Genomic DNA, 20,916 nt, shown 5'->3' with positions numbered 1-20,916 from the left:
AATGAAGGAGGTGTTACATATTTCTGATACTACAAGTACCACAAGAAGGGTATTATGTGGGGTGTAAAAAAAACTACCTGTAGTTTTTCCTGAATCAGATAAATTAAATGAAGTGTGTGATGATGCGTGGGTTTCCCCCGATAGAAAATTATTGGCGGTATACCCTTTCCCGCCAGAAGTTAGGGCGCGTTGGGAAACACCCTTTAGGGTGGATAAGGCGCTCACACGCTTATCAAAACAAGTGGCGGTACCGTCTCCAGATAGGGCCGCCCTCAAGGAGCCAGCTGAGAGGCTGGAAAATATCCTAAAAAGGTATATACACACATACTGGTGTTATACTGCGACCAGCGATCGCCTCAGCCTGGATGTGCAGCGCTGGGGTGGCTTGGTCGGATTCCCTGACTGAAAATATTGATACCCTTGACAGGGACAGTATTTTATTGACTATAGAGCATTTAAAGGATGCATTTCTATATATGCGAGATGCACAGAGGGATATTTGCACTCTGGCATCAAGAGTAAGTGCGATGTCCATATCTGCCAGAAGATGTTTATGGACACGACAGTGGTCAGGTGATGCAGATTCCAAACGGCACATGGAAGTATTGCCGTATAAAGGGGAGGAGTTATTTGGGGTCGGTCCATCGGACCTGGTGGCCTCGGCAACAGCTGGAAAATCCACCTTTTTTTTTACCCCAAATCACATCTCAGCAGAGAAAGACACCGTCTTTTCAGCCTCAGTCCTTTCGTCCCCATAAGGGCAAGCGGGCAAAAGGCCAGTCATATCTGCCCAGGGATAGAGGAAAGGGAAGAAGACTGCAGCAGGCAGCCCATTCCCAGGAACAGAAGCCCTCCACAGCTTCTGCCAAGTCCTCAGCATGACGCTGGGGCCGTACAAGCGGACTCAAGTGCGGTGGGGGGTCGTCTCAAGAGTTTCAGCGCGTAGTGGGCTCACTCGCAAGTGGACCCCTGGATCCTACAAGTAGTATCCCATGGGTACAGACTGGAAATTCGAGACGTCTCCCCCTCGCAGGCTCCTGATGTCTGCTTTACCAACGTCTTCCTCCGACAGGGAGGCAGTATTGGAAACAATTCACAAGCTGTATTCCCAGCAGGTGATAATCAAAGTACCCCTCCTACAACAAGGAAAGGGGTATTATTCCACACTATATTGTGGTACTGAAGCCAGACGGCTAGGTGAGACCTATTCTAAATGGGAAATCTTTGAACACTTACATACAAAGGTTCAAATCAAGATGGAGTCACTCAGAGCAGTGATAGCGAACCAGGAAGGGGACTATATGGTGTCCCTGGACATCAAGGATGCTTACCTCCATGTCCCAAATTGCCCTTCTCACCAAGGGTACCTCAGGTTCGTGGTACGGAACTGTCACTATCAGTTTCAGACGCTGCCGTTTGGATTGTCCACGGCACCCCGGGTCTTTACCAAAGTAATGGCCGAAATGATGATTCTTCTTCAAAGAAAAGGCGTCTTAATTATCCCTTACTTGGACGATCTCCTGATAAGGGCAAGGTCCAGAGAACAGTTGGAAGTCGGAGTAGCACTATCTCAAGTAGTTCTACGACAGCACGGGTGGATTCTAAATATCCAAAATCGCAGCCGTTTCCGACGACACGTCTGCTGTTCCTAGGGATGGTTCTGGACACAGTCCAGAAAAAGGTGTTTCTCCCGGAGGAGAAAGCCAGGGAGTTATCCGAGCTAGTCAGGAACCTCCTAAAACCAGGAAAAGTGTCAGTGCATCATTGCACAAGAGTCGTGGGAAAAATGGTGGCTTATTACGAAGCGATTCCATTCGTCAGATTCCACGCAAGAACTTTTCAGTGGGATCTGCTGGACAAATGGTCCGGATCGCATTTTCAGATGCATCAGCGGATAACCCTATCTCCAAGGACAAGGGTGTCTCTCCTGTGGTGGTTACAGAGTGCTCATCTTCTAGAGGGCCGCAGATTCGGCATTCAGGATTGGATGCTGGTGACCACGGAGACCAGCCTGAGAGGCTGGGGAGCAGTCACACAGGGAAAAAAATTTCCAGGGAGTGTGATCAAGTCTGGAGATTTTTCTCCACATAAATATACTGGAGCTAAGGGCCATTTACAATGCTCTAAGCTTAGCAAGACCTCTGCTTCAAGGTCAGCCGGTATTGATCCAGTGGGACAACATCACGGCAGTCGCCCACGTAAACAGACAGGGCGGCACAAGAAGCAGGAGGGCAATGGCAGAAACTGCAAGGATTTTTCGCTGGGCGGAAAATCATGTGATAGCACTGTCAGCAGTGTTCATTCCGGGAGTGGACAACTGGGAAGCAGACTTCCTCAGCAGGCACAACCTCCACCCGGGAGAGTGGGGACTTCATCGGGAAGTCTTCCACATGATTGTGAACCGTTGGAAAAGACCAAAGGTGGACATGATGGCGTCCCGCCTGAACAAAAAACTGGACAAGTATTGCGCCAGGTCAAAAGACCCTCAGGCAATAGCTGTGGACGTTCTGGTAACACCGTGGGTGTACCAGTCGGTGTATGTCTTCCCTCCTCTGCTTCTCATACCCAAGGTATTGAGAATTATAAGACGTAGAGGAGTAAGAACTATACTCGTGGCTCCGGATTGGCCAAGAAGGACTTGGTACCCGGAACTTCAAGAGATGCTCACAGAGGACTCATGGCCTCTGCCGCTAAGAAGGGACTTGCTTCAGCAAGTACCATGTCTGTTCCAAGACTTACCGCGGCTGCGTTTGACGGCATGGCGTTTGAACGCCGGATCTTAAGGGAAAAAGGCATTCCGGAAGAGGTCATTCCTACCCTGGTCAAAGCCAGGAAGGAGGTGACCGCACAACATTATCACCACATGTGGCGAAAATATGTTGCGTGGTGTGAGGCCAGGAAGGCCCCATGAAGAAATTTCAACTCGGTCGTTTCCTGCATTTCCTGCAAACAGGAGTGTCTATGGGCCTCAAATTGGGGTCCATTAAGGTTCAAATTTCGGCCCTGTCAATTTTCTTCCAGAAAGAATTGGCTTCAGTTCCTGAAGTCCAGAAGTTTGTCAAGGGAGTACTGCATATACAACCCCCTTTTGTGCCTCCAGTGGCACTGTGGGATCTCAACGTAGTTCTGGGATTCCTAAAATCACATTGGTTTAAACCGCTCAAATCTGTGGATTTGAAATATCTCACAGGGAAAGTGACCATGCTGTTGGCCCTGGCCTCGGCCAGGCGAGTGTCAGAATTGGCGGCGTTTGTCTCAAAAAAGCCCATATCTGATTGTCCATTCGGACAGGGCAGAGCTGCGGACTCATCCCCAGTTTCTCCCTAAGGTGGTGTCAGTGTTTCACCCGAACCAGCTTATTGTGGTACCTGCGGCTACTAGGGACTTGGAGGACTCCAAGTTGCTAGATGTTGTCAGGGCCCTGAAAATATAGTTTCCAGGACGGCTGGAGTCAGGAAAACTGACTTGCTGTTATCCTGTATGCACCCAACAAACTGGGTGCTCTTGCTTCTAAGCAGACGATTGCTAGTTGGATGTGTAGTACAATTCAGCTTGCACATTCTGTGGCAGGCCTGCCACAGCCAAAATATGTAAATGCCCATTCCACAAGGAAGGTGGGCTCATCTTGGGCGGCTGCCCGAGGGGTCTCGGCTTTACAACTTTGCCGAGCAGCTACTTGGTCAGGGGCACACCCTGACTGAGGAGGACCTGGAGTTCTCTCATTCGGTGCTGCAGAGTCATCCGCACTCTCCCGCCCGTTTGGGAGCTTTGGTATGATCCCCATGGTCCTTACGGAGTCCCCAGCATCCACTTAGGACGTCAGAGAAAATAAGAATTTACTTACCGATAATTCTATTTCTCGTAGTCCGTAGTGGATGCTGGGCGCCCATCCCAAGTGCGGATTGTCTGCAATACTTGTACATAGTTATTGTTACAAAAATCGGGTTATTATTGTTGTGAGCCATCTTTTCAGATGCTCCGCTGTTATCATGCTGTTAACTGGGTTCAGATCACAGGTTGTACGGTGTGATTGGTGTGGCTGGTATGAGTCTTACCCGGGATTCAAAATCCTTCCTTATTGTGTACGCTCATCCGGGCACAGTATCCTAACTGAGGCTTGGAGGAGGGTCATAGGGGGAGGAGCCAGTGCACACCACCTGATCCTAAAGCTTTTACTTTTGTGCCCTGTCTCCTGCGGAGCCGCTTATCCCCATGGTCCTGACGGAGTCCCCAGCATCCACTACGGACTACGAGAAATAGAATTATCGGTAAGTAAATTCTTATTTTTTTTATTTTTTTTATTGTTGGTCTGTGTTATAGAGTCAGCGGTGGTGTGATTAGACACTTTACGGATTTTCCTCTGGGATCCCACTTACTCTGGGAAGTGTCTAATCTAAACGGTGTTCCAGTTCAGAGGGGGATGGGGAATAGATGTCTCCTTTGGACTTAATCAGGTATAATGGTGGAGATTTATCAAAGTTTGGTGAGAGATAAAGTGAAGAGGGATAAAGTACTAATTAATCAGCTCCTAACAGGCTATGGGGTCTATTCACTAAGCCTTGGATGGAGATATAGTGGACGGAGAGAAAGTGCCAGCCAATCAGCTCCTAACTGTCATGTTACAGGCTGTGTTCGAAAAATTTCTGTTAGGAGCTGATTGGCTGGTACTTTATTTTTGTCCACTTTATCTCCGTCTAAGGCTTAGTAAATAAATCCCTTTGTTTGAAAAATGACCATTAAGAACTGAGTGGTTGGCACTTTATCTCTCTCCACTTAATCTATCTCCAAGCTTTGATGAATCTCCCCCAATGTGCAGTAGGCCTTTGGTGGCATATAGGCAATTTGACTTGGTCATGGTGGCCAGAAAAAGAGCACAGCATTATCTTCCATAACACTCCAGAAAAGGGGCAGAGGATATTTTACTTTTACAAAACAAGGAGATTGCAGCGCACCTCTAAAACAGCCAGACAGGAACATAGGAATGGACAAGAATGTCAAGTGTAGAATGCTGGATCAGATGTGAGTAGATTTGGTAACGGATACTTACAATTTTCATTTAAAGTAGGTAATGATTTCTTGGCAGTGATGGAAAAAAGTGGTGATGGATAGAGAATTGAGTTGAAGGAGACAGTCCGTTTGGAACTTGGGTGGACCACTTTTGCACATGGTGGGTCCATTTTGAAGATACTGATTTTGGTCAGTGGTACACCGATTATAGTGAGTATAGCGTTATAGAAAGAGACTGCAGAGTAGTGTTGAATGGGGGTTGCAGGAGGCAAGGCTTAGTAAATAGACCCCAAAGTCTGCTAACCAGGTGGTATGATTTGTTGACGACTATAATGTCGACATGCATCTACAGGGTCGAACTGTCAACATGCTTAGTATGTAGACATTGGCAATGTCGATACTCATCATGTCCACATGTATTATGTTGACACGATGAACTGTCCACAAACCATCCCTGGTGGTCTTGGGGTGTCTTACATTCTTCCGGCAGCAGCAATGGCTCCAGCATCTTCCTCCCGGTCCCATGCAGGGCAGTCTCAGTGTTTCAGCAGCAAAGTTTTGGTGAGTGTTCTACCCTAATTTAAATCCCTAACCCTCCCCATAGTGTTTAACCCAGAGCCGTAACAGGGCTGCAAAGGTGCCGTGTGCTGGCTGCGCCCCCTGACCAATGGCATCACAAAGTAGATGGGGCGCCGCAGTGCTGAGACTGATTATGTTGTGAAGGGGGCAGGGCTACCGGCAATTGCAGCATTACTTGGAGTGTCCACAGGAGGCTTCGGGGGGGCTGCAGGGAGCATGTCTGGAACTTCTAAAAGATTCTCTGGCCAGTGCTGCACCAGACATTCTGGCTGCAGGGTGCTGTTGGCATCCTGAAACTGTTGACATTTAACATGGTGACCTTTTCAATTTATGAATGTCGACATAGGTACTGTTGACTATCTGGCTGGATACCCTGCAATACGTATCTATGTCTCCAACAGGTAACATACTTTCTCTTACGTCCTAGAGGATGCTGGGGTCCATTTTAGTACCATGGGGTATAGACGGTTCTGCAGGAGCCTTCGGCACTTTAAGACTTTTCAACAGTGTGAACTGGCTCCTCCCTCTATGCCCCTCCTCCAGACCTCAGGTTAGAAAATGTGCCCGGGAGACTGGCTGCACATCAGTGAAGCTCTACTGAGTTTTACTGAAAAAGACTTTGTTAGTTTTTTTATTTTACAGGGAAGCTGCTGGAAACAGTTTCCCTGCTTCGTGGGACTTAGGGGGGGAAGTAGGAACCAACTTCTCAGTTAGTTTAATGGCTCTGCTTCCGCTGACAGGACACCATTAGCTCCTGAAGGGTACTGAACACAGCCCTTGCCTGGCTGCTGCTCACTCCCACAGCACTGCCGCCACCCCATAACAGAGCCAGAAGTCAGAAGGCTGGTGAGTATTTACCAGAGACCTGCAGAGAGGGGCCCTCCGGTCATCATGGCGGCATAAAGGTACCAGCGCTGTTTTGGTATATATGTATATTCATTGTATGTAATATCCAAACGTTGTGACAAAGATCCACAGAAACCAGTTTCGGTGCAGCAGCACCTTCGTCAGGGAAAGCCAGCAGTATGATACTGCTGGCTTTCCCTGACGAAGGTGCTGCTGCACCGAAACAGCTGTTGGAGTTGCCAATATGCGGGGTTACCATTGTGAATTGAACTGCTAAGTATACGATTTGTACTACCTTATGCACGGTGCACTTTAAAATGAGAATTCAGTAAATTGTTTATTGCTACACAAGGTGTGCTGGTTTCTGTGGATCTTTGTCACAACGTTTGGATGTTAATATTTGACCGAGCACCCTGCCAAAACGATTGAAGGTGTGTGCGTTCCAAAATTGCATATCATTGTATGTAATACATATAGGGCGCGTGGTGTGGACTGGCAATTCCCTCTGGGTCCCTCTGACAGACATTAGTGTAAGTCTGTCCCCATTAGCTCCCGTGTGTGTGTGTTAGTGGTGTGACTGTACACGCGTAGAGAAACCTCTTCCCCAGAGGAACCCATTTTAGAGGCACAAGAGTGTTCTGAGCCTGTGTGGGTGAGAAAGCTGCAGAGTAATATGGCTAAACTAGCGAAGAAATTCTCTGAGTCTGAGGAACAGACAAAGCATTGGAGACAGTCTGTGGAAGATGCTCTATTTGCTGATTGTTCCACATCACCCACTCGGGACCCCTCCAGTTCCCAGAAAAGGTCCCTGGCTTAAATTATGCAAAGGGACACTGACACAGATTCCGACACTGAAGTCGACACTGGGGATTTGAGGGGGGTAGACCCCAAACTGGCTAAGAGCATTCAATGTATGATAGTCGCTATAAAGGAGGTGTTGGAATTTCCTGACGCAACACCTCCACCTGAGGAAAAAGATTATTTTAAATTAAATAAAAAACAGGTGGTGACTTTTCCTCCGTCTAAGGACTTAAATACATTTTTTAAAGAATCCTGGGCTAACCCAGAAAATAAATTTTCTATCCCTAAAAGGTTGCGGGTAGCGTACCCTTTCCCAGAAGAGGATAGGCGTAAGTGGGCGTCACCCCCAATGATAGACACCTCAGTTTCTAGGTTGTCAAAATCATTTTACCTGCCCCAGGGTCAGCTTCATTAAAAGAACCTGCTGACCGCAAATTAGAGACGACTTTAAAGTCCATTTAAGTTGCTACGGGTATGTTACTCAGGCCCACAATTGCTTCTGCGTGGGTAGGTAACGCAGTCGATAAATGGGCAGATAACGTGATTGTTAATATTGACACGGTCGATAAAGATGACATGCTGCAAATTCTAGGTCATATCAAAGATTCTGCAGGTTATTTGGTTGAGGCTATGAAGGACGTAGGCTTACTGGGCTCACTTGCCTCTGCTATGGCGGTTTCATACAATAGTGAGGCCCTCTTTGGATAGAAATTAGATGCTATATCATCAACTACTACATCTGGCAAGTCAGCATTTCTGCCGTCGGCAGCTACACCAGCTAAAAAAGTATATCATTCTCATACTATGCAGTCCTTTCGGCCCAACAAGTACAAAAAGGCTAAAAGTACACCTTTTTTTCACAGGAAAAGGGAGAGGAAAAAGTAGAAAACCTACAACACCCTCAGGCTCCCAAGAGCAGAAGTCAGCAACTACTTATGCAAAAAACCACAGCATGACGCTGGGGCTCCTCTGCGGGAGTGTGAGCAGGTGGGGGCACGTCTACTATTTTTCAGCCAGGTCTGGCTTCGCTCAGACCTGGATCCTTGGATTTTACAGATAATATCCCAAGGTTACAAGTTGGAATTACAAGATCTTCCCCATGCCGATTTTTCAAATCAGCCTTACCAATTTCTGCTCAGTACAGCGCAAATGTCCTGAATGCAATACACAAATTATGTCAAGACAAAGTAATTGCCTTGGTTCTTGCCGAACAAAGGAATCAAGGCTTTTATTCAAGCCTGTTTGTAGTACCGAAGCCGGATGGCTCGGTCAGGCCGATTTTAAACCTAAAGTCTCTGAATCTTTATTTAAAAAGATTCAAATTCAAGATGGAATCCTTGAGAGCGGTGATTTCCAGCTTGGAAGAAAAGGAATTCCTGGTGTCAGTGGACATCAAGGATGCTTACTTGCATGTCCCCATTTACCCTCCACATCAAGCATACATGAGGTTTGCAGTTCAGGATTGCCACTACCAATTCCAGACATTACCGTTCGGGCTCTCCACGGCTCTGAGAATATTCACTAAGGTGATGACGGAGATGATGGTTTTCCTTCGCAAACAAGGAGTCAACATAATTCCATACTTGGACGATCTCCTCATAAAAGTAGGATCCAGGGACAAGCTAATCCAGAACATAGCGTTATCCCTGACGGTACTTCAACAGCACAGTTGGATCATCAACTTTCCAAAATCTCAGTTGGAACCGACGATGAGGTTATCATTTTTGGGAATGATACTGGACACCGAGGTACAGAAAGTATTTCTACCGGTAGAAGAGGCTCAGGAGGTCCAGAGCATGGTCAAACAACTTTTGAGACCAAGAACAGTATCAATTCATCAGTGCATTCGCCTGTTGGGGAAAATGGTAGCGGCTTACGAGGCGCTACAATGTGGCCGATTCCATGCCAGGGTCTTCCAGTGGGACCTACTGGACAAGTGGTCCGGGTTACATCTCCACATGCATCAAAGGATAACCTTGTCAGCGAAAGCCAGAATTTCGCTCCTGTAGTGGCTACAAATTTCTCACCTCCTGGAGTGACGCAGGTTCAGGATTCAGGCCTGGATCCTGGTGACCACGGATGCAAGTCTCCGAGGATGGGGAGCAGTCACGCAAGGGGAAAGCTTCCAAGGAAGATGGTCAAGTGAAGAAACTCACCTTCACATAAACATTCTGGAGTTGAGCGCTGTATACAACAGTCTTCATCAAGAGGCACACCTTCTTCAAGGTCGTCCCATACAGATCCTGTCAGACAATGTAATGGCAGTAGCTTACATAAACCGTCAAGGCGGAACAAAAAGCAGAACGGCAGAGGTGACAAAGATACTCCTCTGGGCAGAAAGACATGCAAAAGCTCTGCTGGCAATTTTCATTCCGGGAGTGGACAACTGGGAAGCAGACTTCCTCAGCAGACACGATCTCCATCCAGGAGAATGGGGCCCCCACCCAGAAGTCTTTGCGGAGGTGGCAAGTCGTTTGGGCGTTCCACAAGTGGATATGATGGCATCACGCCTCAACAAGAAGCTTCAGAAATATTGTTCCAGGTCAAGAGACCCACAAGCAATAGCGATAGATGCACTGGTGACCCAGTTGGTGTTTCAGTCGGTGTATCTGTTCCCTCCACTTCCACTTATTCCAAAAGTTCTCAAGATCATCAGAAGAACAAGAGTTCGAGCAATACTCATTGCTCCAGATTGGCCTTGAAGGGCTTGGTACCCAGATCTTCAAGAGTTATTACTGGAAGATCCTCAGCCTCTTCCTCTTCGCGAGGACCTGCTTCAGCTGGGGCCATTAGTTTATCAGGATTTACCGCGGCTGCGTTTGACGGCATGGCTGTTGAGCGCCAGATCCTAGCCCATAAGGGTATTCCCAAGGAAGTCATTCCCACACTTATTCTGGCCAGGAAAGGGGTAACGTCCAAACATTACCATCGTATTTGGAGAAAATATATATCTTGGTGTGAATTCAAGAAGTCTCCTGTGGTGGAGTTTCAATTAGGACGACTTCTCCTATTTCTACAGGCGGGTGTAGATGCTGGATTGAGATTAGGATCTATCAAGGTTCAGATTTCGGCCTTGTCTGTTTTCTTTCAGAAACAGTTGGTTTCTCTTCCTGAGGTCCAGACGTTCGTGAAGGGGGTTCTGCGCATCTAACCTCCCTTTGTACCTCCTGCGGCGCCATGGGATCTTAATGTGGTGTTGCAGTTCCTTAAATTGGACTGGTTTGAGCCTCTACAAGGGGTAGAGTTGAAGTTTCTCACTTGGAAAGTGGTCATGCTGTTGGCCTTGTCCTCAGGCAGACGAGTGTCTGAGTTAGGAGCTCTGTCACACAAGAGTCCTTACTTAATATTTCATGAAGATAGGGTTGAACTGAGAGCACGTCAGCACTTTCTTCCGAAGGTTGTTTCTTTTCATATCAACCAACCAGTGGTGGTGCCAGTGGCTTCTGACACCTCAGCTGTCCCAAAGTCCTTGGATGTCGTCAGAGCGTTGAGGACTTATGTTGCAAGAACGGCTAGGATAAGGAAAACAGAATCTTTGTTTATCCTCTATGACCCCAACAAGATTGGGGGTCCTGCTTCTAAGCAGACTATTGCCCGCTGGATCAGGGGTACCATTCAGCAATCTCATTCCACGGCAGGATTGCCGTTACCGACTTCGGTGAATGCCCACTCTACTAGGAAAGTGGCTTCGTCCTGGGCGGCTGCCCGGGGTGTCTCGGCTTTGCAAATCTGCCGAGCTGCTACTTGGTCAGGTGCAAACACGTTTGCTAAGTTTTATAAGTTTGACATCTTGGCTGCTGACGACCTAAAATTTGTCCAGTCAGTTCTGCAGGAACATTAGCACTTTCCCGCCCGTACCGGGAGCTTTCGTATATCCCCGTGGTACTAAAATGGACCCCAGCATCCTCTAGGACGTAAGAGAAAATAGGATTTTAATAATCTACTGGTAAATCCTTTTCTCATAGTCCGTAGAGGATGCTGGGCGCCCGCCCAGTGCTCCATTTTTCCTGCTGATTACGTTTAATTTTTTGCACACATGTGTTTACATGTTGACGGCTGTTGCTGTTGAATTATACATGCTGGTTGGCATGAGTTATGTTAAAGGCCATGTTAGCCGACATGTTTCTTGTGTATGGTGTGAGCTGGTGTGATTCTCGCCACAAGTTTATTAGTTAATCCTCTCTCGAATATATGTATGTCTCCTCGGGCACAGTTCCTATACTGAGGTCTGGAGGAGGGGCATAGAGGGAGGAGCCAGTTCACACTGTTGAAAAGTCTTAAAGTGCCGAAGGCTCCTGCAGAACCATCTATACCCCATGGTACTAAAATGGACTCCAGCATCCTCTACGGACTACGAGAAAAGGATTTACCGGTAGGTTATTAAAATCCTATTTTTCTTACTCTACCCACAAAGAGACTGCAAAATTAAACTGGGAACGCAAGAGACTTTCGGATGACCCTGTCATACGAATTGAGAACACATTCATAATATCTGTAAACATGTAAATGCTGAATATTTTCTAACTCTAACCAAAACATGTACACAAATTGTTCCAGATGAAGGAGCTTCTGAAGAACTTGACCTGTATATTACAGATGACATGCGAGTGTTCCTCTAAGAGTACTGTATAGCACACATAAAAACTCGCACTACTGGTCCCTATTGTACAAGTCACTATAGTCTGTCACAGTGACAGGTGCCGTCTGTGGCAGCATAGCCAATATAGCATTTTATACCTGTACAATTGCTGATATCTTCCACTTAAACATATCATTTGACAGCAGATAAGAACCATTTGACCCATCTAGTCTGCCCTTTTAGGGTGCGATTATTAGGATTAAGGGTTGTGTTAAAGTATTATGGTCAGGGTTTGGGTTAAGGGTAAGGGATGGGATGTTAGTGTTAAGGCCCCCATCCACTAGTCAGATTTGGGCAGTTTTCTTCAGATTTCGATGCATCTGACCGTCATATCTGAAGAAAAGTGTCACATTGGATGGCTCTTCAGATCCGATGCGCACTCCCGTGTCAGATATGTCTGAACTACAGATCTCTGAGGCTGCCCCAACTATTTATCTGAATCTGAAGAAAACAGGTGCACATCGGATTGTTTTTTTACTTCAGATGTATCTGATCAGATTCATCTGAAGCGTCACTTGACTGGCATCTCCCTGACCACTCCCACCCACCAAGAGGGGGAACAGCGGCAGCAGCAGCATCAGATCAATCACATGTAGCATGTGTGCATCAGATATATCTGATGCGATCTGGCACATGATATATTGCATCAGATATATCTGAAGTGAATGTAATGAAAATTAAAGCCAGGGTCTGATCCGATTCTCGGGACGCTCCCGGGAGAGTTCAAGAGAAATCTGATGCTATCTGCAGTTCAGACAAGTCTGAGTAGTGGATGGCCACCTTTAGGGTACTAGGCTTAATTGCGAGGGTTTGGGTATATTAGTGCTTAGGATAAGTTTAAGGATGAGGTTTAGGTATTGGTGTTAGAGTATTAGTGTTTGGGATTCGGAATAATCATTTTATTTATATAGCACACTTTCTCCAATAGGACGCAAAGTACTTAAGGGTGAAGGATACTGTATTAGTGTTAGGGTATCAGGAATAAGGGTGAGGATTAGGATACTTGACACCAGTATACCATAAATAATGCAAAAGTAATCTGTAGTGTGTAAGAAATAGCAACCTACATGTACCAGAAATACCAGGCACATGTAATAAACCACTTCATGGAGTAAATTATCCCTGTACTTAGAATTATCCATATCTGGCTCTGTTCCTACCAATGTGTTTCTCAACTAGCAGTCCCTATACCGAAGCACTGCTGTGTGCTGCCACAACCTCACAGCTAGTTCTAGACCTCTCTTCCTTCCTTCTGTTGTACACCTGTGGGTGGGTGGACTAAAAGATGCTCTGGCCAGTGCCAGTGACATCATCAGAATGCCTACCCTGAACACCCTGGAAACAGACCGAATAAACCGCATGTTTGTACCTGATAATAATTAAAATTTCCATGGTAAAAGTTTATTTTTCCTGTGTTGACCCTACATCTCCCCCAAACATCATGTGTGCTAGGCTGCAGCCAGATCAACCTATATGCAGTGCTGAAAGTAGGGTGGTACAGAGTACTATTAAGAAATATGGTGGTGGTACTCAGTACCACAAGCCCACCACTGGGGCATAATTTACAAGGGGCATTTTTGTGTGTGGGACATAATATGGTGTCAGTGGCATAACTGTGTGTGGTATAATATGTAATAGGCATTACGGTGTGTGGTATAATATGTAAGACATTACGGTGTGTGGCGTAATGGGTGTTACAGGTTCTGGCACAATGTGTAATGGGCATTATGGTGTGTGGCATAATGTGTAATTAGTATTACGGTGTGTGGCATAATGTGAAATGGGCATTACGGTGTGTGGCATAATGTGGCCATGCCCCTATTGTCATGTAGCCACTCCCCTAGTTTTCTGTGACTACACCCCCTCATGACACGTGACCACACCCATTTTTACTATCCATACCACTATCATGCAGTATTATCAATGGAAGTAGAGTGGTTTGGGAGGAGTAACTGACTCAGGCAGTGTAACAATTTTGTGGGGGGTTAGGTAGGCTTACCATACAATCCCTTTAAACCGGGACACGCATGAACTCTACAAGTTCTGATGGTGGTTAAAACCATGTGAAAAGCAGGTTTAAAGTCAGTCAGCTACAAAACGTGTAATTTATGAGTGTACTGGTTTAAAGGGATAATATGGTAAGCCTAGGGTTAGGTCATCATACAGAATGTGTGATACTCAACAGTTGCCATTTTGGAAAGAGGTGTAGAAGTCAGTGTCATTATAAAATAAAGTTGATTTAAAAAAAAAAAGGTCAGTTGGAGGAGTGATAGAGCTGTAGAAAGCGGAGAGCTGAGGGGACGCCACTGCGCAGTGATCAACAGCTGAGAGACTGAGAAAATTTGAGTGGCTGCGACTTGTAGTGCCACTTAGAAAGCTAAGCTGAGAGTCCAATTGTTTACTGTGCCTACCTTTTGGAGAGGAAGTTGCAGCCTGATTTAGGTCCTTTGATTTGGTAAGAGGAACCTATTATTACACCCAACTTCTATGTGTAATATAGAGACGCTGCTCCTACTTTATATATCAACTATGAAAAGTTGCTATTTGACCTTCAGTCGTAAATACACTTTGAGGATCTGACCCAAAGTCTGGACAAAAAGTTACCCATAACCCGGGTTAGTAATAATAATAATAATAATAATAATATTATTAATGCTGCATGTAGTAATGCCCCCAGTCATTTAGTCCCCTGTAGTTTAGCCCCAGTGATAATGCCCCCAGTGGTAATGCCCCCCCCCCCTCCTATAGTTAAGCCCCCAGTGGTAACGCCTCTGTAGTTATAGCCCCTGTACTTTAGCCCCCCAGTGGTAATGCCCCCAGTAGTTTAGCCCCTGTAGTTATGCCCCCCCTGTAGTTTAGCCCACATGCAGTTTAGCCCAAATGCAGTGTGCCCCCAGTAGTTAGCTCTTATGTAGTTTGCCTTCAGTAGTTAGCCCCTATGCAGTTTGCCCCCAATAGTTAGCCCCCATGTAGTGTAGTTTGCCCCCAGTAGTCAGCCCCTATGCAGTTTGCCCCCAGTAGGTAGCCCCCATGTAGTGTAGTTTGCCCCCAGTAGTCAGCCCCTATGCAGTTTGCCCCCAGTAGCTAGCCCCCATGTAGTGTAGTTTGCCCCCAGTAGTCAGCCCCTATGCAGTTTGCCCCCAGTAGGTAGCCCCCATGTGGTTTAGTTTTCCCCCAGTAATTAGTCCCTATGCAGTTCTCCACCAGTAGTTAGCCTCCATGTGGTGTAGCTTGCCCCAGTAGAAGCGCCACTTACATATTAACATATAAAAAAACAAACCCAATACTCACCAAGCCCCGCTCCCGCGTCCGACCACTGCAGTCCTCCTGTGGTCCGCTCCTCGGCACTATGAGAGAGACGTCATGACGTCTCTCCCATAGCGCACGTTGCCAGAGCCAGAAGCCGGAGCTCACGACTGAGCTCCTGCCTCCGGCTTCCATGGACAGAGAGCTGGGCGCTCGCTGGTAACACAATCTCAGTGGGCGCCCGGCATCTCCCTGCGGCACTGGGCACTCATCGGTTTAGGTGAGGCGGAATTGCGTTCCGTCTCCAAATGGAACTGACGGAACGCAGTTTCGCCCGGTTCCGGCTCACTTTAACCCCTGATTACTATAATTCTGATCACATCTTCAGTGGCGCACCCAGGGGGGGTTTCCGAGTACCCAGAAACCCCCCTCCACCAAAAAAAAAAAAAAAAAAATTTTTTTTTTTTTTTTAATGCTGCATGAGTATTGTTAATGGCTGTCTAGCGTCCTCTGCAGCCTGCTCTCTTCCTGGTGGCACTTTTAAGTGCTTCATAAAAGTTTACTTTATTTTAATTATAGTACATATATATCCATGTGCAATTTGTGCATACATATATACACATGTATATACATACATATAAACACACACACATGATATATATACATGCGTATATATACTTGTACTGTATGTGTGTGTGTATATATATATATATATATATATATATATATATATATATGTATATATATTATCCTTTATTTATATGGCGCCACAAGGGTTCCGCAGCGCCCAATTACAGAGTACATAAATAATCAAACAGGAAAACAGCAACTTACAGTTGATGACAGTATAGGACAAGTACAGGGTAAATAAACATAGTTACATCAGCAGATGACACTGGAATAAGTATCAGGTGGCAGAAGACTGCTGGAGTTGATGTAGTTGAAGATTATTAAAGTAAGATAAAGGATAAGCACATGAGGGAAGAGGGCCCTGCTCGTGAGAGCTTACATTCTAAAGGGGAGGGATAGATAGACCGAGGTGACACAGATGGAGTACATAGAGAGCGTAGAACAGAGGGTTAGGATGAGATTTGGCTGGGTTTGGTGAAGAAGTGGGTCTTGAGAGCCTGTTTGAAGTTTTGTAGAGAGTTGGAGAGTCTGAGGGGGAGAGGTAGGGAATTCCAGAGAATTGGAGCAGCACATGAAAAATCTTGGAGGTAGGAGTGGGAGGAAGTAATCAGTAGGCAGGAGAATCGGCGTGCATTAGCAGAGCGAAGAGGACGGGTGAGAGTGTAAAGGGAGATAAGGTCAGAGATGTAGATGGGAGAGGAGTGGGTGAGGGCTTTGTAAGCGAGTGTGAGAAGCTTGAAATGGATATATATATGCATGTTTAATATGCTATGTGTATATTATATATATATATATATATATATATATATATATATATATATATATATATATATAGGTGTATATACGGTATATATGTGTACATATATATATATATATATATATATATATATATATATATATATATATATATATATATACACACACACACAGACACACTAGTTTTACGGACCCAGCATGTACTGGGTCACCTCAGTCCCCGCCCCCGTACTTGTCTCCACCCAGTTCTGGAAACCCCCCCATGAAAATCCTGCGTTTGCCACTGATCTTGGTAGCAAACACTCAAAAAATGCATACTAAATTGTGTGTGGAAAAATAATCTGTATTTGTGGGTCATGTTTTATGTGGTCTGTCTCATAAGAAATATAAGTAGCGGGTGTTGGTATTGAGCAACTCTTCTAATGTCATTATGTATGTATTTATATATTTTCACAGGAATACAATTCAGAGGAACTTTTTGTCCCACCCAGATTGGTTAAAATTGAAGCTCCTTCTGTATCCCCAAGATCAAAGGTTGGTTTAAACAGTGACACATACATATCTCTGCAGAAAACAGAGAATTATGAAAACTTACACTTTTATGAAGCTTGTGGGAAAACCCTGTATGGCCACTGGTTTACAGGAAACATTCTGATGGTCATTTGGCCAGTCCACAAATGACCATGGGCCTAATTCAGACCTGATCACTGCTGGGCGTTTTCGCACAGCAGCCAATCAGGTCTGAAGTGCGCCGGCGCATGCCAGATAGCTGACGGCCATCTCAGACCTGCAATCGCCTCTGCCTGACGGGCAGAGGTGGTTGCTGGGCGGGAGGGGGCGGTCCAGCAGCGTTTGGACGCTGTTTTAGATGGGCGGTACCGGGCAACACAGGTGTGGCCAGACCGTGCGGGGGGCGGGCCGCGGCGGCTGTGTGACATCAAACGCAGCAGTTGCTACCCGAACAGCGACGAGTAGCTCCCTGCCAGCGCGCAGGAGCTGCGCTTGTAGGGAGCTACTCGTCAAGTACAAAAGCATCGCCGCTGTGCAATGCTTTTGTACTTGTGCGGCTTGGCAGAGCCAGACATGCGGGGCGGACTAGCCCTGTTCTGGGCGTCCCCCCGCATGTCTGAGTAACTGATCATAACTGCACGGCTACGATCAAGTCTGAATTACACCCCATGTTTTGAAAATGTGGTCTTCGTTTAGTAGCCAGTTTTAATTTACAGCAGACCATTGTCCTTACATTGTTTCAGTGGATTGTCGTAATTGGAGTTTCAGATAATATTTGTGTGTTTACACAGGGATGTGCACTGGAAGAGCCAATGAAGACAAGTAATGTTGAATTAGAATTATCTACCCCATCGCCAAGACTAAAGGTAGATAAAGAACTTTTTATTAAATGTGTCCTTAGAACTTACTGGATCTTTAAAAGGGATTTAAACTTTAAATTGTCCCCAAACCACTTTTTGACTGTAAGGAGGAACTGAACTGGGTTCCGGAACATGCATATAGCTCGGACCTTTGCTCATCAAATCTGACTGGACCTGATTCAGGGAAGTATGCTGATGCAGTTGCTAGTGCAATTTTCTCTTCAACGCTACTGCTGATATGAGCAGGTGAAGATACTGGCCAGAAATGAAATTGGACACCCACCGGAGCTACTGCAACACATACGCAACTTATACACAAGAATAAGGAACTTAAGAATAGCACTATGGTTACACAGACTGGACCCAGCAATAGTCATACAGGCTCCATGTTTTTGTACGTTAGAGCTTTTAGCTGACGTCCGAGACGCCCTAAAAACGCCCATGATGCACCTGCATTTTTAAAACAACCACCCCTTGCTAACACCATGTTAGCACCCCCCAAGCGGTCATTTCCTGTCAATCATTTTGTGATGGTATCCTCATTGTGTGTGGGTTCGCAGCAGCACCTTGATGCATGCACAATGTCAATGCAGCTCATGCGCAGTCTGCCGATAATCACTCCGTTCTGTGGGCTATTTGAGTACATCCCTGAATCAGGCACTTTGTTCCGGTCTCACCGAAGCAGAAGTGTTCCAATGCAGCAGCTATGTATGAAGGTTGCTGATTGAAGAAGCAACTGCAGGATTGTAGGGACTCTGCTAAATATGATGAGCAGGGAGGGTTCTAGTGGAGAAACACCCACCAAAGCCTTACTAAGAAAGGGGTGGGGAGGCTCAATACTATGTAAAATAAATAAACAATAAAACCCTTTACTGTAGACTGTACGTGACTTAAAGTGTGTAGTTACAGGAATGTTAGTGTACTCCTGCCCTAATTGTTTTGCAAGCATTAAAAGTGTCAACATGACCAAAGCTGCACAACATGGCTATAATCTTTTTTTTTTTACTCTTTGGAATAAGTGTTGCTGATGCCCTGTCCTCACGCATGATGTTTTGGTTTTCATTTTATTTTAGAGACCTAAGTGGCTTTAAAATTGTTCAGCTTTAGTATTAAATTCTAATAGTATGTCGGCTAAAGAAAGAATGGACAGCTGATCAGTGAGATCACTTGACTTAAGCAAGTTTACTTCAAACAACAGGGCAGATGTTTTAAACCTGAAGAAGTGATAAAGCAGTGCTAAATGGAAGGTGATAACGCACTAGCCAATAATTACGGGTTTGAAAAATAACCGTTAGGAGCTGATTGGCTGGCGCGTCATCACCTTCCACTTATCACTTCTTTGTCATTTCTCCAGACTTAATACATCTGCCCCAACATTTGCAAGGGCCAATTGCCATATCAACAACTGCATGGAAGTGAGATGACTCCCATACCAATAACGTATGCAAGGCTCACCTGGACACTAACCACAGTATGGTGAAAACATACCCAGTGTATTGAAGGGGAGCAACACCTCACTCACACAAAGGGATTGCTACTGGACTGTTATTTTCCCCCAAACTGCTCATACCGCAACATGAGATGGCAGAAATCCAGGAAACAAAGAGGCTGATCTCAAGTCATCCAACCGAATATAAACTCACAAGACACACAGCCCAAGATCCACCTCCCCACAGCTATAGGACGATCACACTGCTACAAGCCCTCAACCACAAAATAGGGACTGCGAAGCATTGGAGTTTAAAAGCTGTCACATTTATGGTGTGTACACACACTGAGATTTTTTCTTTCGATTTTGACTATATAGTCAAAATCGCAAGAAAAGTTAGTGCAAATCGCAAGGTGTTATGCCACTTGCGATCCCGATGCGCGGTCCCGCCAGGTCGACATCGCAAGAAAAGATAGACTGTGCAGGCAAGTCAATCCTTGCTAGATCGGTGTACTATCTAGTTCATTTCACATGTCAATTACATCTCACATAAGCCAAAATCGTAAGCACACTCAGGGGGTAATTCTGAGTTGATCGCAGCAGGTACTTTGTTAGCAGTTGGGCAAAACCATGTGCACTGCAGGGGAGGCAGATATAACATGCAGAGAGCGTTAGATTTGGGTGTGGTGTGTTCAATATGCAATCTAAATTGCAGTGTAAAAATAAAGCAGCCAGTATTTACCCTGCACAGAAACAAAATAACCCACCCAAATCTAACTCTCTGCACATGTCATATCTGCCTCCCCTGCAGTGCACATGGTTTTGCCCAACTGCTAACAAAGGTGGTCATTCCGAGTTGTTCGCTCGTTGCCGTTTTCTCTAACGTCCTAGTGGATGCTGGGGACTCCGTAAGGACCATGGGGATAGACTGGCTCCGCAGGAGACATGGGCACTTTAAGAAAGAATTTAGGTTCTGGTGTGCACTGGCTCCTCCCTCTATGCCCCTCCTCCAGACCTCAGTTTGATACTGTGCCCAGACGAGCTGGGTGCTTTTCAGTGAGCTCTCCTGAGTTCGTTGAGAGAAAGTATTTTGTTAGGTTTTTTATTTTCAGGGAGCTCTGCTGGCAACAGACTCCCTGCATCGTGGGACAGAGGGGAGAGAAGCAGCCCTACTCTCTGAAGCTAGGTCCTGCTTCTTAGGCTACTGGACACCATTAGCTCCAGAGGGATCGTACGCAGGATCTCACCCTCGCCGTCCAATCCCAGAGCCGCGCCGCCGTCCCCCTCGCAGAGCCGGAAGACAGAAGCCGGGTGAGTATGAGAAGCAAGAAGACTTCAAATCGGCGGCAGAAGACTCCGTTCTTCACTGAGGTAACGCACAGCACTGCAGCTGTGCGCCATTGCTCCCACACACCTCACATACTCCGGTCACTGTAAGGGTGCAGGGCGCGGGGGGGGGGGGCGCGCCCTGGGCAGCATTTGGATCCTCTTTTTGGCAAAAGTAAACATATATACAGTTGGGCACTGTATATATGTATGAGCTCCCGCCAAGAAAATGCATATTTAAGCGGGACAGAAGCCCGCCGTCGAGGGGGCGGGGCTTCTTCCTCAGC

At 46.1% G+C, this 20,916-nt stretch overlaps 1 protein-coding gene across 5 annotated transcripts in view; it reads left to right on the top strand.

Annotated features, from left to right (window-relative positions):
• FAM13A (family with sequence similarity 13 member A) overlaps nt 1-20,916 on the top strand; it is a 398,835-nt gene that overhangs the window by 25,231 nt on the left and 352,688 nt on the right. For all 5 annotated transcript variants that reach the window (XM_063917175.1, XM_063917158.1, XM_063917167.1 and 2 more), the window contains exons 3-4: nt 16,961-17,038; nt 17,806-17,880. In XM_063917175.1, coding sequence (XP_063773245.1) covers nt 16,961-17,038; nt 17,806-17,880 — 153 coding nt within the window. The remainder of the gene's footprint in view (nt 1-16,960; nt 17,039-17,805; nt 17,881-20,916) is intronic.

This window comes from Pseudophryne corroboree, chromosome 1, assembly GCF_028390025.1.
Source record: "Pseudophryne corroboree isolate aPseCor3 chromosome 1, aPseCor3.hap2, whole genome shotgun sequence".
In the NCBI taxonomy this organism is placed as follows: domain Eukaryota; kingdom Metazoa; phylum Chordata; class Amphibia; order Anura; family Myobatrachidae; genus Pseudophryne; species Pseudophryne corroboree.
Note: the sequence above shows the minus strand (reverse complement) of the source record. Positions and strands in the feature narration are given on the sequence as shown.